We start from the raw sequence: 21198 nt of genomic DNA on the forward strand, positions 1-21198 counted from the left end.
AGCTTTTCAACGAGTAACACGGACCGCGAATTCACTGCGTCGTTGTCTGCTTGTCTTGAAACCTCCTGAAAGGAGATTGAAATGCGGGTGAGAGCCACCGGCACTGTAGGGCACCTTGTCAAACCCGGGTAGCATTCATCATCACGGTCTTTAGCTCTTCCGCTTTCCCCTCGGTCAGTGAACTCATTCTTTCGAATGAAGTGACGAAACCCGCCTTCGAATAATCGATGGCAAGAAGCAGCCTGGCTTGTTCTCCTTCGTTCCACTCAAGCATCCTGCTGGATATACAGTCGGCGTGATCCCAGCCGCCAATGGTAGGCATGGCAAGTATCCCCGGCGCTGCGTTTTTCTGGACGAGCCATTCGTCGTGGTCAAGAAAGAGGCTAGGGACATTCGGGTTCCAGCATGTGACGTTGCTCAACGATCGATTGCCATCGTCGTAAAGCCTGCCATACGTCACTGAGAAGATAAAAGTTAGCTAGCTGAGACTTCCTGTGTTTTTGGGGCATCTCACGAGAAACAGAAAATGTTGGAGCCGAAAGAGCCACAGGCGCGATTGCGACAAATGGTATCAACACGTGAAGTGCGTGAATCATGCAACTTATGGAATAGGAACGTATTCGTAGTTGGTTCTTTAGGTAAATTGGATGAAATTGAGGGGTTTCAAGATTCGCGTTGGGAAAGACGAGAAATGTGCCATAGTAAGCCATCCTAGACTAAGGGCCACATTGGAATTGACCTCCAGGCACCCATGAACGACTTCCTGTTTTTCGAAGTTAGTTACATCTGCGCCTCTGAACAGACAGGTGGCCAGATTGGATGTCCTATGTACAGATTTCATTGTTGCCCTAAGAGGCACCTGCGCCATTCTGGCATCACATATCCTACGTATCTGGTTGACCGTGGGCTATCAAGTTAGAGGTGTAAGCCAAAGCTAGAGGTAGAGATCTGGCTGAGGACGTCGAGCAAGTAAACGGCTCAACAAGAAGTCCTTTCCACGGGAGCGATACAAGCAATGCGGAACGCTGTCAAGAATTGCATGTTTCCACGTGTTTTCAATTCTCGTCTCAAAGGTATCTGAACGAATGGCGTATGTCGAGCTAAAAGCAATCATATGCGCTGAATGGCATAACAGCAGAAGACATCATGTTTCCACCCAATTTTGTTCCACATTTAAGCCAGCGACTTGGGGGGCTCTCTTACTTCACGACTCTCTACCTGCTGAACATCCGGTGCATCAAGCTGCTTCGTGACGGCTGCAGCGGCCTGGTCATAGTTCGTCTTATCCTCGAACACTGTATCACACGTTAGCCCGCTGGAAAAACGAGACAGACATATCGTAGCCCGGGGTCACTTACAGAAGGCTAGCTCCTCGAGGGTGCGGTTGTACGTCTCGGGATACATGAAATAGATGAAGGCGAGCTCGAAGAAGATCCAAGCGCAGTAAATAGCAAAATACTTCCAGTCGAGCTCAGTAAGAGCGAGGGGGTTGACGTTGGTGGAGAAGAAGCCGCCGGCCTTGCCGAAGATCTGCTGGACACCGATACCCATGGTGCGCTGAGCGTAGGGCCAGAGCTCAACGAGATAGGCTGGACAATGTCAGTGAAGTGCACATGTTGGCGTTCGCTCCGAGAGAAAACTCACTGTAGGTCAATGCATTGTTGCCCATGTTGTAGCACGGCGAGTAAGCGAAATAGAAGAACAGAGCCGCATACTGGGCCGGCTGGTTCTTGAAGCCGTTGTCCTTGGCATAGCGGAGGCGCTCGAAGGAAATGGTCATGCTAATGAAGACGAGGAGCATGCCAGTGGCAGAAATCATGTACATCCACCGTCTCCTGAAGCGCGTGATGATGAGGGCGATGATGGTCGAGTTCATGAAGCCCCAGCACTGGTTGGCAATGTTGATTCTCGACTTGGCGTAGGTGCTGGTGAATCCCATCATATCGAAAAGGAGGTTTGCATAGTACGACAGCAGGGTGTTTCCAGACATTTGCGTGAATAAGCCAATGAAGACGGTGATGAGCACACGGCGTCGCATGCCGGCTGTTCTGAACAGGTCCCACCATGATTGTTTGGAGTGCTGCATCTCCAAGGCGATGGTAGCCTTCATTTGAGCCATCTCAGCCCTGACGAGCTCGGAGTTGACGTCACCCTCTGCGTGGTACTTAATGAGGATTGCGTAGGCTTCATCGTCTCGGTCATGACTGATAAGGTATCGCGGACTCTCGGGCAGCAGGCTGTATGCGGGTAAGCAACGAGCGATGCACGAGCAGCTGTGTCGTCAACTCACAAAACCGTAGCAATCTGCAGGACGGAGGGACAGATTTGAAGCAGCGATGGAATGCGCCAGCTCCAGTGTGATTTGATCTCAACGGTCGCCAGCGAGATGGCGCAGGCGATGATGGAGCCGATGTACCAACTCGCGTTGAAGAGGGATGTCAGGACGGGACGCTCCTTGGGGTGGCCGAGCTCGGCAATCATAGCGGCACCCGAAATGATGGCGAATACAATGCCGAGACCGAGCAGCATGCGGGAGATGATGTACATGCCAACTGAAGAGAGAAAGACTCGTCAGCTCAGGGACTTCGCATGGAATGGATGGGATGCATACTGTGTTGAGAGAAACCCTGCAGAAGAGCACCGATGACCATGATGATGGAGCCCGTCATGATAGACCACCGCCTGCCGTACTTCTGGTTGAACCAAGGGGCAATCGGTACACCCACGATGGATCCAAGTTGGTAGCAGGACGAGATGAATCCCAACATGCTGGGCTCTATGGCAGGCTTCCCGTCCTCATTCAGGTAGCCATCGCCAAAGTCTGCATCGGTCAGTCAGGGTTTTATCATGTTCGCGTATTGCTGCAAGCAGCGTCTTGCGGCAAGCAGCTTCTTGCCCAGGCGGCATCTTGCGGTGACTTACATTTGTTGAAGTTGGGAGAGAACTGCAGCGTGTTGATGAGCTGCGAGTCAAAACCAGAGGTCATCTCGACACCCATGCAACAGAGGAACAGCCAAATGTACATAATTCGAAGGTTTGGCTTCCTCCAAAAAGGCACCTTGTCCTCGGCTACGAGCCGAGTGACAATGGGGTCGGCAGAGCTGCCGGTGTTGATCCCCATGGTGGCGGGTTCGGCAAGACAGGACGAAGATGTTGGCTCAGATCAACCTCGAGCGGACCACCAGCCAGGGCAGTGGTATGGGAGAGGAGGTAGAGTGCGTCGAGAATGAGGGTGAGAGACACGAACTCGGGTTGATGCGATGCCCCGTCCTATTTATCATCATTGTACCGCGAACATGCAGATAGATCCCCAATGTCTTTCGTCTGCCATTCTTTCCCCAGGTTACCCCGCGAAGCACGACAGAGCCTGACCCCAAGCAGCATCTGGAGTCAAGGCACGTCCCAAAAAGGTATGTGAGGGCACCATACGGACCTGCAACCCGGCGCGAGCCGCAACGCTTGCAAGTTCACACTGTGGCCCGCCATGCCCATATCAGGCCAGAGTCTCGTCAAGTGCCGAGGATCTCCCGTTACGCTCGCCTGGAATCCTTCCGGGCCAGTTTCCCATTGGAGGAGTGCCGTGGTGGCATTGGACCATGAGAAACCTGCACTGTTCTGCGCCGTTTGTCTGCAGGTTTGGCATGGTCAACAGACCACGGATTGCACTGGCCATGATCCTGCGAGGTAGGCAAGACTGCCGAGAACAGCCTGGCTTTGACGTTGTGGCTTTCCTCCCCGGCACTGAGCTTGTGTCTGCCGAGTTGCCAGTTCGGGGTGATTCCTAGGTTCCCCAACTTGTGGCGGACCTCCGTCTCGTGCCTCCGACTTTGGTCCGTGTGAATCCCGTCGTGTTCACTGTTGTGCTTACGGTCTGCCGGACCGTATCAGGTCGTAATGGGCCCGAATGAGGAAACAACCCCTGGCATCTGACAGTTGGGCTGGTTCCTGACTGCTCGCCTGACCGCACAGTTTGTGTAATTCCTGAGGTACCTTAGGTACCAGGGCAGGGACAGATCGGAAGCCGAGAGGGTACTGCCAGTGGGCCATATGTTAGAGACACGGCCAAGTGGAGAGGAATCTCCGCGGTACTCCGCACGGGTTCTTCCCCTCCCTAATATTGATCCTGGGATGTAAAAGAAGGCTAAGAAACCGTGTGGGTGGCATTGATGTTGAAGCCGGTGTGGGGCCGACACGGCGGAAACGGTAACACATTGTTCCGAGAACCCCCCGGAACTCACTGAGAGGCGCCCCACACCGGCGTCATTCGTCCAACGCAGCTTGGATCTCCCCCGCCGCAGCGAAGTCTAGCTCTCGTGCCTCACCACCAAGACTGCGGCTCCAGAGCTTGTCCCAACCACACTCCCCCACACAATGGCTGACCACGGTGTCAACTATGGCGACAGCCAATCCGGCCTTCCTGTGGCAAATGCCACCAAGAATGAGGTCAAGAAGCCCAAGAAGAAGAAGGTCCTCCTCATGGGCAAGAGTGGCTCAGGGAAGTCCAGCATGCGCAGCATCATTTTCAGCAACTACATCGCACGCGACACACGCAGGCTGTCAGTCTTTGCGCCATGGTAGTTCCGGTGGACCTTGTGCTGATAATTTACTTGCAGAGGCGCCACCATTGACATTGATCTCTCGCACGTCAAGTTCCTCGGCAACCTGACCCTCAACCTGTGGGACTGCGGCGGCCAAGAGGCCTTTATGGAAAACTATCTTTCGCAGCAGCGCGTCCACGTCTTCTCCAACGTCGGCGTCCTCATCTACGTTTTCGACATTGAGTCTCGCGACGTCGACCGCGACCTCGCCACCTACGTGTCCATCCTCTCCGCCCTCCTCCAGTTCTCTCCGCAGGCCCGCATCTACGTCCTCATCCACAAGATGGACCTCGTCGTCCCCGCCCACCGCGAGTCCGTCTACGACGAGCGCGTCCGCATCGTGCGCCAGAAGACGGCCGAGTACGCCCATAGCATAGGCTTCTCCGCCGCCGCGGCCGACGACGCCTCCCCGACCGACACGAGCCCCCTCGCCAGCGCCGCCGCGACGCCCGACATCACCCCCTTTGCGACCTCCATCTGGGACCAGTCCCTCTACAAGGCCTGGGCCTCCATCATCCACGACCTCGTCCCCAACCTCGCGACCATCGAGCGCAACCTCGCCAACCTCGGCACCGCCATCGAGGCCGAGGAGCTGCTCCTCTTCGAGCGCACCTCCTTCCTCGCCGTCTCCTCCTGGACCTCCCCGGAGGGCCTGCGCAACCCGACCGAGGACCGCCTCGAGCGCATGTCCAACATTATGAAGCACTTCAAGCAGAGCATCAGCCGCTTCACCGGCACGCCGCGCAACGCCGAGCAGTTTGTCCGCATGGAGCACAAGGCCGGCCTGCGCTTCAACCTGTTCATCCTGAAGTTCACGACCAACACGTACCTCATGGTCGTGCTGCCGCCGGGCGAGGCGCGCTTCAACGCCGCCATGCTGAACTGCCAGATTGCCATTGAGCACTTCAAGTTCCTCGACGGGCCCGCGACGCTGGCAGCGCAGGGCGTGGCTTCCTAGGGCGCGGATCTGTGGGGAAGAGACGGATTGGGCGGGATGTGGGGACGGACTGGGTGGATGGGAAGGGAAGGGATAGGATGGGATGGCGTTTGATGGAGTTAAATGATACCAATGTCACATCGAATAGATAAGAACATACAAGAAGAATAAGCTCACCGCGAACAGCAGCGCTTTCTCACTCGACATCTGGACTGGTGGGGTACAATGAGACTCTTCGTTGAGTCTAATTGCTTAACTGATCTACCTGCCCATACCAAATCGTGGCCTAGGCTGAGAGCTAACCATCAGCTGCCAGCCGCGCGAGCGTGCCGCTCAGCCTTCTCAAAACGCCGTGTCAATGTCTGTCATGTCGCAATGTCGTATCATGTAATAGTTAAGCCCACTTGACGACAGCTGTGCCGCCTTTCTTAAACTCGGGCATTTCGCCCAAGACCAGACTACGGTCCGTGTGCTCCTTATTGGGGAACGTTGTGGCCAGAACCCAGGGCCGTGCTGCCACGTCTGTGGAAGCACGCGAGACGAAGCCGTAGACATCGTCGAGAGTCTGGGTCGTGTTGAACCGGGCGGGAAGCCTGCTGCCGTCAGGCAACTGTATGCGCAATGTTAGAGTCGGGAGACTCTCATCGACGGTTGTCGAGGGTGCTGACGATGTCGAGGCAGCAGCGGCAGGAGCTGGAGCAGCAGCCGGAGCAGCAGATGCGTTCCCGTCGCCAGGTACTTCACTGCCAAGCCGCTGACCGGCTCCACCGAAAGGCTTGTAAGTCTGGGGAAGACGGCGGTAGTTCTCTTCGTGTTGGTGGAGCTTGACGTCGACAGGCTGGTCATATCGAACGTTCATGAGATGGAGTGGAGCACGGCCGGCGCGGATCTGCGCAAGGTCGGCCGCGTTGGCAGGGTCGTCAAAGCGGTGCAGCTCACCATCATCGATACTGAAACCATCTCTCCAGAGATGGAGAGAGCGCTCTTGCGGCTCCTCGTTCGAAGCATCGTTGTCCTCAGCAGCATTGGGATCGGGGATTGTACGGCTCTCGACACCGTCACCGCCAAGCGAACGACCGGCTCCACGGAACGTATTGGGGGCGCGAGAAGGACCGGCAGCTGCCTCGGAATTTGAGCCTGACTTGGCAGCGTTCCTAGACGGTTGTAAGCATTTGCTTCGGCATACGGTCAATGGTAGTCACGTACGCCTTCGCCTTGGCCAGAATATCGTTGATGATCTTCATTGGTCCCCCGTCGCCCTGGTTCGTGGGGTCTTGAACAGCAAGCCCTGACTTCTCGCCACCAGCAAACAGATCGCGCGGGTTGCGGCCTTCATCCACATCATCCGTATCGTCGTCATCGTCATCGTCATCATGCTGTCCTCCGCCGCCCAAAGACCCCAGGGTTGCAACGCCCTTCCGCTTCTGTGTTTTCTTGGCGGGAGCGGGCGCACGACGCTGAGACTCGGGAGCGGGACGTCCGTCGAGGGTCCGCGGGCCCGTGTAGTTGTCAGGGACAGAGGGTGCGCTGGAGGGCTCGTCTTCACGGTCTTGGTCGAGGTAGAAAGCTTGGGCGGCCTGGCCAAAGTCCCAGTCGGCAGCTTCAAGGAGGCCGATGCACTGGGTACGTCAGATTGAGTGCTCACGACGCAATAAGTTCGCGTCTTACCCTTTCCTCCGAATAACCAGTCAATTGATGGAGTTCCTGGAGAGCTTGCGCCCGCGCGGTATCATCCTGGCCGGACATGGTGGAAGGAAACGACAGGTGGCGGTGGGGTGAGCTTAGGATGAAGCAATTCAGTCGCGCCTTTGCTCGACAATGCGTTGGCTTTGTTGGCTAGTATCGAGTCTTGGTGTTCTGGTGTTCCGAAAGAGTCAATGTAAAGGAAGAAATATGTCGGAAGCAAGGCACCACTGTTGTGATCGATCGTACCTTCTAGATGGCCTTCACTGGAGCTCCAGGCGGGCGCGGGTGACGTGGGGAGGGAGCATGGACCCAACAATGCCGTTGTTACCCCACCATAACCCGGATCAGTCTGCCACCGAACTCCGTGATTATGTCATCCTTCATCTTCGTGGTGATGCATCTACCCCGGCTTGTGCTCGGCTTGACGAGAGAGCTTCCCGGCCACAGTCGGTCAACACGGTGCCTCCAACGACTGCCAACCACTACCATCGTGCCGGCCTTCGACCTTGCCTCTGTAACCTTATCCCCAGACGGCCCATCATGGCGGACGAATTCGCGAACCCTCTGGCCGAGTCTGGCGTCACCATTCGATCCGACAGTGAACAGTACTCGCAGGGCGAGGACCTCTCTGCGTCCCCTCCCTCGTCTTCCTCCCCCGTTATTCTCTACAAGCCACCCACGGTGTGGTCCCTGTTGCGAGGTGCTGCCATCAACCTTTTCTTGCCGTTTATCAATGGCATGATGCTGGGTTTCGGAGAGTTGTTTGCCCACGAGGCCGCGTTTCGGTTAGGATGGGGAGGCACCAAGGTACGGACGCCCCAATCGCTCGGGAGGAATCATAATACACTCCGCGTCGATGATTCACAAGTAATCAACGAGAGTTTCTGGCTCAATGCTAACTGTAGTCAAGGTATTTCCCACGACGCGCCGTGCCCATGCCATTGGCCCCGGCCTCGAGATTCGCGAGAAGCGCACACCGCGAACGGAGCTGGACGACCTGACGAGTCTGGAATGACTTGGTGGGTGGGATTAAGGCCAAGACGACATCGACCAAAAGCCTATGAGCACTCGCAGCTTTGACAGAGAGGGTCCTACAACACTGCGAGTCGCAATGGGTGCATCGAGGATGGTGTTATGAATATATATCTGCGAGCTAAAAGCCGCACGCGGGAACACGGATGCGCAATCATGCAGTTCACCACGCCAACCAGGCTGCGCGATAGATCACATTGCAGCAAAGGCGTCTTTTGTAACATTGTAGAAGGGCAAGCCACGGCGGTACAGGCTAGTGGCTCAGAGCGTCGGGCAGATGGATACGATCCGCAAGAACCAAACTCGGAATGCGTCTCAGGGATACATAGCCCCCAAAAAATCCATTATGAATAATTATATCGAATGACAGATTGCAGAGTGGAATGGATTTCTTCAGTCAGATTACCATGTCACGGCTGTCATCTTGGTCGTGCACATTGACCCATTTCCCGAGCGCATCAGCGGTGTCGGCGACTCCACCGAGGTTCTCCCGGCGCGTTACCAAAAAAATCTGGAGCCTCGAACTCGCGAAGCCTTAACGTTGACCCTGCATCCAGCCTGACATACGGCCTCAGATCAACAACATGTTGCCTAGCAGAGGAGCACTTCGTTCGCTCTCCACGGGTAGGGCGTACCTTCAGGCACAGACCGTGAGAGAAATCCATCAATTAATCTTCTGACTTCCCCCCTGACATGAGCAGACCTCCAGGTTTTCCAATGGTCGACAGTTTGGCACCACTTCACGCATCGCCAGCACATCATGGTCGGGGCTGAGGCCAACAGGAAAGACGCCAGGTCTTGTCCGCACCACTGTCGTCGCCGGCTCGCTTTCTTCCACCCGAACACTCTCCCTGTGGTCCCGGGGCCCCAAGACTGAGGCCACACCAGCACCGGCTACGACCCCCGAGGTCGCCGCCGTCGACACAACGGCCCCTGCCGCCACGACAGCATCGATCCCCCCTCCCGAAGCTGCCGTTGCCTCTACCACCCCTTCTTTCGCCGAGGGCGTCGCGTCGGCACCCACTCCTGTCACCGATGCCTCGACCTTCGAGCTCCTCACCGACACCACCATTGCCCAGATGCCCGAGCAGATTGGCTACCTCAAGGCCATCGGCCTCGACTTTGGCTACGGCCCCTCCAGTTGCATGCAATGGATCCTCGAGCATGTGTACATCTACACTGGTCTGCCCTGGTGGGCCACGATCGGTAGCACCGTCCTCCTCCTGCGCCTGCTTCTGCTGAAGCCCACACTCAACGCCCAGCAGGGGTCCGCCAAAATGCAGCAGCTCCAGGGCAACGCCCAGTACGCGGCGCTGAAGCAAAAGATGCAGGACTCGATGAAGAGCGGCGACAAGTCGGCCATGATGGACGCCCGTCAGTCCATCAACCACATCCACAAGCGCGAGGGCGTCAACCCGTTTGCCGCCCTCTGGGGCCTCGTTCAGATCCCCTTCAGCTACGGTCTCTTCATCGTGCTCAACAACATGGCCAAGATTCCCGTTCCGTCGCTGGAGAACGGCGGCCTCTTGTGGTTCGACGACCTGTCCGTGTCTGACCCCTTCTTTATCCTGCCCGTCGCCGCGCCCATCGCCATGGTCGCCATGCTCAAGGTAACGTTCACCGTCGCTCCCGTCCCAAGGGTCGAATAGAGGTAGCTGACATCCGAGACAGTCCGGTACAAAGTTTGCTCCCGTCCAGCAGCAGGCCCAGATGAAGCTCATGATGTACATCTTCGTTCCCCTGTCGCTCATTTTCACAATTTGGCTCCCCGCCGCCGTCCAGTTCTACTTCCTCTGCTCGACCCTCGTCGGCTGGGGCCAGAACCTCCTCTTCCAGAACCCGGCCTTCCGACGCGCCACCGGCCTCCCTGAGCTCGTCAGGCCCGTTCTCCCCGCCTCGACCTCTCGCATTAGCGGCGCCATGTTCTACCCGCCCACCAAGCGCACGGGCTCCACGGATGCCAACACCATCGATGTGACGGCTGTAGAGGAGAAGCCCAAGAACGTCTTCAGCGGCGCCGTCGCAGACCTGAAGCAGACCGTCCACGGAGCCAAGGGTGGCATGGGCTCCTTTGTCGACCAGGCTCGGCAGGAGCAGGCCGAGAAGAGCAACAAGTCATGGGAGGAGAAGCGCGCCGAAGAGGACAAGAGGCGCTTCAAGTCTGATTTGAAGAGGAGAGCGAAGTAGGTTGACGGCAACGGTCGCAAGCAATGTACACTACATAAGAGAAAAGGGTTCTTGGCAAGATTCGCATGTACATGGAGATAGCAGCGGTCGGCCATTGGCCGCTTTGGTTGTCTACGCGGAGGCTGCACAAGAAACATTTGTAACACCAAAAAGAACACAGCATGGTTCGGTGTTGGAAGGGAATATCATAAACATCAAAAGCTGCAGCATGCATGCACACCAGCGCTCAGATCACATTGCGGGAGAAACACCCCGTCGGCGACATTCACCCCAATAACTGACCGGGGCAGAGTGAGGCAACAGGACTTCGGAGAGGAAACATGTGGACAGGCATGGAAACGCGTTCGCCAACCAAAGGACAACGGCTGTCCGGGTCGTGTGCTGTCCAAGCTCACTCGTGCATATCGTCTTGCATACGAAGTACATGTGCGTCTCCAGAGCTCCGCACGAGACCTGGGGCCAGGTGAGTCCGCCAGTGACAGGATGGTAAAAAATTTGGAGGATCGTTCCAGTCGTCAACGTAAAGTGGCGTGACAAATGAGTCGTCAACAAGACGACAGGTCATCTAGATGGCACGGTGACATGTCTCCTCAGTCAGATCGCGGAGTGTGGTTCAAGCTCCGAGGTTACGCTACTACATGTACCTTGGCTGGAGCCGTTCCCAGGCGAGATGTTCCGGGATGTCGTGTGCATGTATGCGAGGCACTGGCTTCTGGCGCAGGCACCGGGTGTTCGTCCCTGGTCTCGATCGGTGGATCACTTATTGAGAATCCAGTCGGTTCTCACAATTCGATCCGCAGCGCCGAATGAAGCCTCAAGGCAGTCCTCGACCGAGCAACCCGACCAGACCACGGATAGTCGGATTGCAGAATGGCCTGAGCTTGGGAAATCCCGAGCTAACAAGCCCGAAGACCCTCCTGCAATATTACTCCTGTTGGTGCAGCCAACAAGTGATGTCCGCACCCCGAAGTACTGTATACACAGTACTGCAGATGCATCTTGGCTCGCCCATTCAACGATGCGAAGGGCGAGACTGCTTGTTGGCTTGAGAACCTGTCATCGCAAGCCGTGCACCGATGTTTGATTGGCTTGGCTGCAGGACATGGCCTGCCGGCCATGTTCGATATATCGTTGCCACGCCCGAAGAAGCGGAGCAGAAATCGCCTAGCAGCGACCGTGGCGTTAGTAACGTCGGAGGCGACGACCGACCTGGGACTGTCATGAATCGTCTTCTGGAAGGTTGTCAACGTCGAGGCCACAGGATGCTGCAGGTAGTAAGGGGTGCTCCAAGGATTGAGGATGCAGTGTACACCAGGGTACGCCTTAGCGGGCGACGGTATTCGTTGACGCTGGGCGTGAGCAGCACCAGAGACGCACTGTCTCCCGTCCCCTTGCATGTACATGGTAGAGCTGCAGTGCGCCGGGGCGAACCTGGCTTGGCCCCCCCTTTTCGATGCGACGTCGCCAGGACCACGACCACGGAGTCGGCCTTTCATATAGCCCGTGTTCTGTGTGTCTGATCGAGAAAGAGGGTCGATGAAGGATCGAAGGCGTGGCAGGCCTGACAGTGAGGGTCGTTTTTGGTCTCACACGCTTGTACTGTCTCTGAGTTGGTGGTTGGTCTTTCAGACAGAGACACGTTGCCGTTGTCGCACTCATTGTAGAGCCTTCGAACTAGAATAAGCGATATAAAAGACTGCAGAACCTTGCGAACAAGGACAGACCAACGATCTCTGTCTACCTACCTACCTACCTACCTAGGTACCCGAGCAGTCTCGAAAGGCGATTGCAGGCGGGCGAGTCTACACGGGAACCCCTTCCGGGGTCCGTAATTAATTTCGTTCGGTCGCGCCAGGACGGGGATGGGACAGTTGTTGCCCACCATTCCCCGGCCAATGTCGACAGTGATGGCGTGCGGGCTGTGAGCGCGCAGTGCTGGCTCTTTCATGGGATTTGGTGCAGGTGTTGAGCAGCTTCGAAGACCAAGGACAAAGCCGAAGCTGGAATAGCAAATGAAGTGGTTCAGAGCCTACTGGATGCAATCAGTTATTCCAATGTCGATTGTCGTATCAACCTAAGGTAGGTAGGTAGGTACCTTGGCAGAACAGTGTCTGGGATTTGAAGAAGACCAATGGATGGTAGTTGCCGCGAGAAAGCATATGCCAGTGTGCGAGGAGTACCTGCCCAGGTACCTACAGCAGGTACCTAGCTACCTACAGCAGGTACCTAGCTACCTACCTTACCAATGGAAGACAGGCATGGCTTGCCAGAGAAGCTGCACCAGATCAGCACCTGCCACGCTGGCGGCGTTCATGTTACAGGAAAGCTGCACCACGCACTGCAGCAGTAGGAACGTCCCCAAGGCCCCAGGGCAATTGCCTCACATGGGCTCCATTGACTCCTTGTCCTTTCCCTCGCGTCTTTGCACTCTCGCGTCTTTGCACTCTCGCGTCTTTGCACTCTCGCGTCTTTGCAGCAAACATACCTTCCTTCCTTTCAGCAGGCGGTCTTTACCCTGCCGTTGCTGCTGCCGCTGCCGCTGCTGCTGCCGTTCCTATCGACCAGGTTCTAGGCAGTTTGGTAGGTTCGCTAGGTAGGTACCTTAGATACCTAGGTAGGTACCTGGTTACTCTACGCCCCCTTCCTTGCTCGGTTGCAAGAGATCGAGGGGCTGTCGTTAGTGTTGGACTCCTACCATTTCGTGTCGCTCTCCAGTGTCCTCATGCAAACCAGCTCACACTCTTCAAATCGCTGTCTCGTTTCTTCCCTCCGTCTGCTTTTCTTTTTCCTCTTTCCCCCCAAATTCCCTTGGATAGTGGTTAATTGACGTCTGCTGTCTCATCCTGCCGCAATTCGCCTGGCTTTGACCCCCAATCGGCCCTCGACAAACAGGCTTCTTCCGACAGACGCATCTTCCCGCGCTGCATTGCCCCAAGCAGAACTATTGGCTGCTCTGCGCGCGATCACCGACCAGACTCTCTTGTTCCTGGCCGATATACACAAATAGCTAGGCAGTATTTCTTCCTTCTCCGAAAGCTAAAACGATACACCCGCCCAACAACGCCCAGCGTCCGATAGCCCGCTCGGGCACGTAGACTTACTCAACGGCGACGGACCCCCCCTAGAGGAAAATTCCGAAGGAACGAGTTCTGGACAGCGCCGGTCCATTTGTCTACGCACGCCGTGAATCACCTTATCAATCTAGTCACGCCAGTCTGCTGTGCTACGTACGCCTAGCTGGCTGCTAGCACGCTACTTGTCCCACTAGTTGCAGGACGACAGACCCTTTGTCTGTTTAGTAAAGAGTCAGTTACTCGCACTAAGCACCCGCGACCCCAAATCCAATCCGCTCGACCTTCCCGGACAGTGCAGATCAGACGGCCAAGTACAAACTGCCGTCTCATCTGGGAGACGTCTAAGAACAATTTCACCGGCACACATACGACGGATCAAGCGCGCGCCTGTTTGTGTCCAACGAGATTTGCAGCTAACAGCGAACAGGCCACTCTCGAGACCCTCCGAAAAAAAGCCAGTCTCTTTGCTTCTGCCTCGATCCCTGATCTGGATCTACGGCGGCCGTAAACTAGGGCCCGTGGACAACGACCCCCAGTTCCCCGCAGCCTTTAAAATTACCGTGTTGACCTGGTCCGACCCGGCTTGTTCTGGCCTACCCTTCGCCAGCTGAACCTCGGACGCCGTCCCTCACTCAACCCTTTTTCTTCACTTTTCAACCCTCTTCACCGAGGTTCTTGATATCGACCGAGGAGCCTTCGCCCGTTCAGCCTCTGTGCAACAGATCCGTTGCCTTGGCCTGCCGACAGCACCACCACCACCTCGACGCGGTTCCCCCAAAGACCCCGCCTTACACCATCCACGTCTTATCAGCCAGCATCACCGCTGTATAACCCCCACCGCCGCCGACCTCCGACCTCAAGACCACCACCAACCACGATGGGTCTCTTCTCCCGTAAGGAGAAAGTTCCCAGGGTGACAGCCAACGCCAAGCCGTCGATCAACACCTCCGACGTCAGTGTTCACTCTGGCGCCTCAAGCCTTAAATCACCGCCTGGGACCACTCGTGGCGGCTTCGGCAGAGTTTCTGGGGGCAATACCAACCCTAACACGCCCTTGACGCCTTTCTCTCCGGTGTCGATCCCCAAGATCGACCTACCGCGACCTCCCGACCCTCAATTGGATCCTGCGGGCTACCTCCGAAGCCTCGGCGCCGTGCGCGAGAGGAGCAGAATTGTCACGGACAAGGCCCTGCGCAATGAACTGAACCATTTCGATGTCGACTTGAACAAGTTCCCCGACGTTGTGAGCTTTGTTTCGTGTATCATCAAGGTGCGTTGAGGACCAGCAAGAACACAACCCCGAAGCAAAACCCAGTTACATCGCATCGCATGCTAACCGGGCGGTATCGTGCTGCAGCGCGACTTTGATGCCCCGTTCACCTCGATCCCGAGCCACGGCCGGCACCAGCATTTCTGCGTTGGCGGTCGTGACCGTATCGCGCATCTCTTGTCCACGTTCCCCGACGATATTGACAATACGGAAAAGTGCCGACGCATGGTAGACCTTTTCCTAGTCAGCGTTTTGCTCGACGCCGGCGCAGGCACGCAGTGGAGCTACAAGAGCACAGAGAACAACCGCATGTATAGGCGGTCAGAAGGCATTGCCGTTGCAAGCTTGGAAATGTTCAAGAGTGGCATGTTCTCAAGCGACAAGTCCAATAAATATCAGGTGGATACCGATGGTCTTCTCACCTTGACGCCCGAGAAACTGGCGGCCGGCCTGCAATCCAAGCCCGGAAACGAGATGGCAGGCGTAGAGGGTCGCACGCAGCTTCTCATCAGACTTGCCGATGCTCTCGAGAAGAAACCAGAATTCTTCGGAAGAGACGGCCGCCCTGGCCGTATGGTTGGTATGTCGACCAGGAGAGCCTGGGTCAAAGTAACGATCACTAACAATTGCTAGATTATTTGCTGTCTCATCCTTCCACTCAAGCCTCTTCCATGCCGATTGTCGCTCTACCCACGCTCTGGAACGTCCTGATGAATGGTCTCGCGCCCATCTGGCCACCTTCACGCACCGCCATCAATGGCATCTCCCTAGGTGATGCCTGGCCTTGCAGCAGCATGCCTCAAACGTCCTCTCCTACCAACACATTTTCGCCATTCCCGTCCTCGGGCCAGTCACCGACAGCAGCATGGGAGTCAATCCTACCCTTCCACAAGCTGACCCAGTGGCTGTGTTACAGTCTCATGCAGCCCATGCAGTCGCTTCTCCGTATACACTTTGCGGGCGTCGAACTTCTGACCGGCCTGCCAGAGTACCGCAACGGTGGGCTCTTTGTGGATACAGGGGTGCTAACCCTAAAGCCGGACGACGCAGAGCGCGGGTTACAGAATTACGCCGACTATTGTCGCAGGACTGGGGTGAAGGGTGTTGAGGTTGCTCCCATGTTTGAGCCGAGCGACGACGTGATCGTTGAATGGCGCGGCGTGACGGTGGGACTCTTGGACAAATTGCTCATCGAGGTGAACAAGAGCCTGAGGAATGATCTCGGCGGGAACGAGTTGACATTGGCGCAGCTACTTGAGGCCGGCAGCTGGAAGGTAAAAAAATAAGCCCAGTTTCGCAAAACCGACAAAACATGCTGACTGCGTTACAGGGTGGCCGCGAAATTGCGGAGGTCAGCAGGCCAAATACCAAGGAGCCGCCCATTCTTATTGACAGCGACGGCACCGTCTTTTAGACACGCGGAAGAAGCGTAAATGCCTTGGACGGTGTATGACTTTTTGGGAATCACGACAATGGATGGGGGCTATTCATGATGGGTTGCGTGAAAAAAACGGCTCACACATAATGGGACCGGGGGAGGCTGCGTTCGTTTGATTCCATAGCCTTGCTAATTCCATCACAGTACGCTTGGCTCAGAAATACCGATGCATCAATACTCAAGTCTGTATTAATCGATTCACTTTGTTTTTGTTTCAGTCGGAATCGCTCTCCAGCGCCACGATAGCATCCACCTTGGCAGCACTTGCGCTCTGCGGATCGAACCTGTACCCCAACCACTCCTTGGCCAGCCGCCTCGCCAGCTCTAATCCCACGACCCTCTCGCCCATACATAGCACCTGGGCGTTGTTGCTCAAGACAGCTCGCTCGACCGAGAAACTGTCGTGCGCTGTCACTGCTCGTACGCCCTTGATTTTGTTTGCTGTAATGGCTACGCCAAGCCCTGTACCGCAGATGAGCAGCGCCCGGTCACAGGTGCCATCCGCCACAAGCTTTGCTGCAGATGCGGCCCGGTGGGGATAAGCCGTCTTGTCGTCACCTGTATAGCTTCCCACGTCTTCGATGAGTTCTACCCGAGGGTCTTTTTCGAAGTCTTGCTTGATCCTGTCCTTGTAGTGAACGCCAGCGTCCTGGGGTTATTGCTGTGAGCAATCATCCACCTCAAATGTGCGAGTGGACTTTAGGGGTCAAGAACTCACGTCGCAGCCGATGGCGATTCTCAACTTGGACTCGGACAGAACAGCCATGATATTGGTAGGTTTTGAGGTATTGGGCGGTTTCTTTTTTTTTTCCCGAGAACCCTAAAGCGAATACTGGGGGGAATTTGTCTCTGCTCCAACCTTTGCTCCTTGGGAGTGTCCAGAGTGTGGGATATCTATCTGACCTCGAGTTGCCCCGTGTGGCTCGAACACAGCACCACCAAGTCCAACGGATTACCGCTTTGGGAAGTCCGTTCCCCATATGACCCAGCTCCATCCTCCGCACACTCTCATCCGACACCTGACCTCAAGGCTTGTCATGAACCCCGCGGATGGAATGGTCTAAGGGGGTCTAGATTGCCTTGTTGGTCCGAGTTCTGGGGCTGGACGGACTGGGTCTACTTACCAACACGACCAACGCGTTGGTACGCCCAGGGAACGCCGCCTGCGAATGTCTTGCCACAAGCCGGTATCCCCAAAAGCGATGCTGCGGCATTCCCGTCGTGGAAATCCCTGGTCCATTGGCTTGACTGGTGCCGACAGGTTATCGGTTGTCGCGGATGCAAAATTAGGACCTCCGCTGTTCGGCAATGGATCAGCCAAAATGATGTTGAGGCTCTTCGCCATCGAACTTGGCGCTTCGCAGAAAACTAAGCACTTATACCACGGCCTGAACGCCAGCTGTGGTTCAAATTTCTCCAGCAAATATACTTCCTCCGTCTCGAAATCCCTGCCGTTTTTCTATCATAGCATCTCGACATGTCGAAACGTCATCTTTTCGACTCACCTGATGGGCTTGTGAACAAAGCTCTGCGAGGCATCATCTCTTACAACCCCTCGCTGGCTCTCGACGAGGCGAACCGCGTCGTTTTCGATACGAGATTTGACAAGTCCAAGGTCAGCGTCATCAGTGGCGGCGGCTCTGGCCATGAACCAGCCTGGTCAGGCTACGTGGGCACGAACCTGCTGTCGGCATCAGTAGCGGGCGACATCTTTGCAAGCCCTAGCACCCGGCAAATTCTATCCGCCATCGAACAAGTTCCTTCCGACAAAGGCACCATTCTCGTCATCACGAATTACACTGGTGACTGCCTGCACTTTGGCCTTGCCAATGAAAAGGCGCGCGCAAGAGGCCATGACTGCCGCATGATCATATGTGGCGACGATGTCTCGGTCGGCAAGAGGGGCAGCCTGGTCGGGCGACGCGGTCTTGCTGGTCAACTTGGCGTCCTCAAGGTCATGGGTGGTGCCGCCGGCGCAGGTGGCTCGCTGGATCAAGTGTACGACCTCGGTGTCGCCTTTTCGGAGCAAATTGTCTCAATCGCGGCGTCCCTCGACCACTGCCACGTTCCCGGCCGGACGGAGCACGGTGCGCTGCTCGCCGATGAAGTCGAGATCGGCACAGGTCCTCATAACGAGCCCGGATATCAGAAACTCTCGCCGCCGCCGTCCCCGGAGGAGCTCGTGCGCAAGGTCCTCACGTACTGCCTCGACGAGTCGGACCCGGAGCGCGGCTACGTCCATTTTGCGCCAGGCGACGAGACATTCCTGCTCGTCAGCAACTTTGGCGGCATGTCACACCTCGAGATGGGCGCGCTCGTCGACGAGCTTCTCGACCAGCTGGCGGCAGAGTGGCGCATGGAGCCCGTGCGTGTCTTTGCCGGGTTCCTCGAGACATCGCTCAACGCGCCGGCGTTTAGCGTGTCGGTCATCAACGTATCGGCCGCGGCGCGAAACTGCTCGTACAGGGTCGAGCAGATCCGCGGATTCGCCGACGCGCATACGGGCACGTACTGGGAGTCGATGACGGGACTGCAGTCGCAGAGGCGGAAGCGCGGCGAGCAGATTGTCACGGCGCCATCGCAGGCGGACGAGGAGGAGAAGAGCAGGCGGGCCGCCGCCTTGGACGAGGCACAAGACGTCATGGTTGAGCCCAGCAGGCTAGAGGCCATGCTGCGCACGGCGTGTGAGGCACTCGTGGCGTCCGAGCCGGACCTCACGCGCTGGGACACGGTCATGGGCGACGGTGACTGTGGCGAGACGGTCAAGACGGTGGCCGTGTCGCTGCTGGCGGCGCTCGACGCGGGCGTGGCGCGGTCTGGGTCCGTGGGCCGCGTGCTTGTCGAGCTCGAGGATATCGTCGAGTCCAAGATTGGCGGCACGCTCGGCGGCGTGCTCGGCATCTTTTTCGTGTCGCTGCGCGTCGCAATGCAGCGGGACGCGGCCATCGCACGGACGCTGGGTCAGGAGGCCCTCTGGGCGGGCGCGCTGACGACGGCGCTCCAAAACCTCAGGCGGTACACGCCAGCCAAGGTGGGAGACCGCACCATCATGGACGCCCTCATTCCCTTTGCCGAGGGCATGGCCGTCGGGGGTTTCACGGCGGGCGTGGAGGGTGCCGTGGGCGGCGCCGAGTCGACCAAGGGCATGAAGCCGCGGCTGGGTAGGGCGACCTATGTTGGCGTCGGGTCTGGAGACGAGGGCAGGGAGATTCCACCCGACCCGGGCGCGTGGGCGGCGAGGGTCACGGTGGAGGGGCTCCTCGCGGGGATGGCTTAGTCTAGGCCCCCGTGGTCATGATTGGTAACGGCAGCGAATATTACCATACGCTTTACGCATATTCTCTTGTCATCCTGAATTGGGCAACCCCGCGTGATTGCTGCAGCTTTCTGGATCACTATTATGGGGACGATAGATGGGAAGATGTGATCTGATCGGGGCGGCAAGGGGCGAAAAGGGGCGATCCGTCGGTGAGCCTCGGTGTGGTTCGGTAAGCCCTCCACCCGTCACTCACCTTGGTCCATATCAGGACATCCGAGCCATGGGGTTCCACCTCTTCGGCTTCCTCTCTACCTGTCGAAACGTTCATCTACCTGCTCAGCCATCTTGGGACGTTCGGCTCTTCTGTGTTATTGGATTGTATTTGAATACTAGCCCAGGTGATCCGGCTGACGGAAGTAGCATCTCTCAGCGCACTTCCGATCCTGCTTTCGTCAGAGGCGGAAGCAACTTCACGAGCTCACACGGTCATACCCACCTCCTGTCGACTCGGCCACCAAAGGAACTTCATCATCCAAGCATCATCACACACTTTACACACCTAGCAAGTCACAATGGACACCGTCACTCCCCGCCGCCGCCTCATCGGCCTCTCCACCAAGATGTACTTCTCCCCCTCCCGCACCAAAGAATACCTCGACGCACTGCTGCCCCGCCTCGCCACATGCCCAGGACCCCACGCCATCGACATCTTCCTGATCCCCGACTTCCTCTCGCTGCCCGCCGCCGTCACCCAGACCGGCACAGCCCCTCTGCTCCTCGGCGCCCAAGACTGCTACGCCGAAGACGCGGGTGCCTACACGGGCGAGGTCTCGCCCGCCTCCCTCGCCGAGCTCGGCGTCCGCATCGTCGAGCTGGGCCACGCCGAGCGCCGCCGCCTCTTCGGCGAGACGGACGCATCCACGGCCGCCAAGGCCGCCGCCGCCGCCCGCAACGGCCTCATCCCGCTCGTGTGCGTCGGCGAGCTCGACAGGCCCCTGGCCGCTGGTGATGAGGCGGGGACCCAGGCCGCCGCCGAGGCCCTGCGGCCGCAGGTCGAGAGCGTGCTGGCGGCCGTGCCGCCGGCGGCTGAGGTCGTGCTGGCGTATGAGCCCGTCTGGGCCATTGGCGCTGCGGAGCCGGCGGCGGCGGAGCATGTGCTTGGTGTTGTGCGGGCGGTGCGCGCGATGGCGTGCGTGCAGGGCCGGGAGGGGCCTGTGAGGATTCTGTATGGGGGTAGCGCGGGGCCGGGGACGTTTGCGAGGTTGAAGGGCGGCGTGGACGGGCTGTTTCTTGGGCGGTTTGGGCATGATGTCGATAGGTTTTGGAGGACTGTTGAGGAGGTGGCGAGTGCGTGATTGGGTTCAGGGCCGGGTTACATGTGAGGCTTCTTTGAATGTGGATCATGAAAATGTGTAGTTGGTTATGTTCCTCTTCAAGATATGTAGATATAGGTCCTCAAATGGAGGAGAGCTGGATCATCGCCAAGGTGAGACCTTTGCTTAACGGCAGCTGGTCGAGCACCATGTTGGTGACGATTATATCGTCAGCTGCCATTGACCCCAGCTGCATTCGCAGCTCCACGCTGGCTTGGAAAACCGATTTTCTAGCTCGTACTCCAGTTTCACTCGATAGCCAGTATCTACACCAACCCGCTGAAAGTATGGCTTACGCCTCGAGGCCGTGATGCTCCAAGGTGAAGTGGTGACTAAGCGAGCAC

General features: G+C 57.2%; 8 protein-coding genes across 8 annotated transcripts; 5 read left to right on the forward strand and 3 right to left on the reverse strand.

Annotated features, from left to right (window-relative positions):
- Positions 1 to 1173: 1173 nt before the first annotated feature.
- On the reverse strand, positions 1174 to 3121 carry VDAG_09325 (lactose permease; the record flags this gene model as incomplete). The annotated part of the gene is made up of 6 exons (XM_009655627.1): positions 1174 to 1295; positions 1359 to 1589; positions 1645 to 2237; positions 2291 to 2552; positions 2612 to 2821; positions 2923 to 3121. The coding sequence occupies 6 exons, from the start codon at positions 3119 to 3121 to the stop codon at positions 1174 to 1176; spliced, it is 1617 nt and encodes a 538-aa protein (XP_009653922.1).
- A 1250-nt stretch (positions 3122 to 4371) lies between these two features.
- VDAG_09326 (GTP-binding protein GTR1) lies at positions 4372 to 5556 on the forward strand (the record flags this gene model as incomplete). The annotated part of the gene is made up of 2 exons (XM_009655628.1): positions 4372 to 4556; positions 4614 to 5556. 2 exons carry the CDS (start codon positions 4372 to 4374, stop codon positions 5554 to 5556), a joined length of 1128 nt encoding a protein of 375 aa, XP_009653923.1.
- A 373-nt stretch (positions 5557 to 5929) lies between these two features.
- Positions 5930 to 7281, reverse strand: VDAG_09327 (UBX domain-containing protein; the record flags this gene model as incomplete). Its single annotated transcript, XM_009655629.1, has 3 exons — positions 5930 to 6689; positions 6742 to 7154; positions 7204 to 7281. 3 exons carry the CDS (start codon positions 7279 to 7281, stop codon positions 5930 to 5932), a joined length of 1251 nt encoding a protein of 416 aa, XP_009653924.1.
- Positions 7282 to 7664: 383 nt separating this feature from the next.
- Positions 7665 to 10440, forward strand: VDAG_09328 (mitochondrial import protein; the record flags this gene model as incomplete). The annotated part of the gene is made up of 5 exons (XM_009655630.1): positions 7665 to 8028; positions 8132 to 8225; positions 8631 to 8737; positions 8955 to 9863; positions 9925 to 10440. The coding sequence occupies exons 1-5, from the start codon at positions 7762 to 7764 to the stop codon at positions 10438 to 10440; spliced, it is 1893 nt and encodes a 630-aa protein (XP_009653925.1). The 5' UTR covers positions 7665 to 7761.
- Positions 10441 to 14391: 3951 nt separating this feature from the next.
- Positions 14392 to 16417, forward strand: VDAG_09329 (urg3; the record flags this gene model as incomplete). Its single annotated transcript, XM_009655631.1, has 4 exons — positions 14392 to 14784; positions 14872 to 15364; positions 15418 to 16058; positions 16115 to 16417. 4 exons carry the CDS (start codon positions 14392 to 14394, stop codon positions 16196 to 16198), a joined length of 1611 nt encoding a protein of 536 aa, XP_009653926.1. The 3' UTR covers positions 16199 to 16417.
- On the reverse strand, positions 16389 to 17078 carry VDAG_09330 (ribose-5-phosphate isomerase B). The gene is made up of 2 exons (XM_009655632.1): positions 16941 to 17078; positions 16389 to 16871 (listed from the first exon to the last, which is right to left on the reverse strand). The coding sequence occupies exons 1-2, from the start codon at positions 16986 to 16988 to the stop codon at positions 16437 to 16439; spliced, it is 483 nt and encodes a 160-aa protein (XP_009653927.1). The 5' UTR covers positions 16989 to 17078; the 3' UTR covers positions 16389 to 16436.
- Positions 17079 to 17699: 621 nt separating this feature from the next.
- Positions 17700 to 19557, forward strand: VDAG_09331 (dihydroxyacetone kinase; the record flags this gene model as incomplete). Its single annotated transcript, XM_009655633.1, has 1 exon — positions 17700 to 19557. One exon carries the CDS (start codon positions 17700 to 17702, stop codon positions 19497 to 19499), a length of 1800 nt encoding a protein of 599 aa, XP_009653928.1. The 3' UTR covers positions 19500 to 19557.
- Positions 19558 to 20053: 496 nt separating this feature from the next.
- Positions 20054 to 20836, forward strand: VDAG_09332 (triosephosphate isomerase; the record flags this gene model as incomplete). Its single annotated transcript, XM_009655634.1, has 1 exon — positions 20054 to 20836. One exon carries the CDS (start codon positions 20054 to 20056, stop codon positions 20834 to 20836), a length of 783 nt encoding a protein of 260 aa, XP_009653929.1.
- Positions 20837 to 21198: the final 362 nt, after the last annotated feature.

Source organism: Verticillium dahliae, genomic scaffold (assembly GCF_000150675.1).
Source record: "Verticillium dahliae VdLs.17 supercont1.25 genomic scaffold, whole genome shotgun sequence".
Taxonomy (NCBI): Eukaryota; Fungi; Ascomycota; class Sordariomycetes; order Glomerellales; family Plectosphaerellaceae; genus Verticillium; species Verticillium dahliae.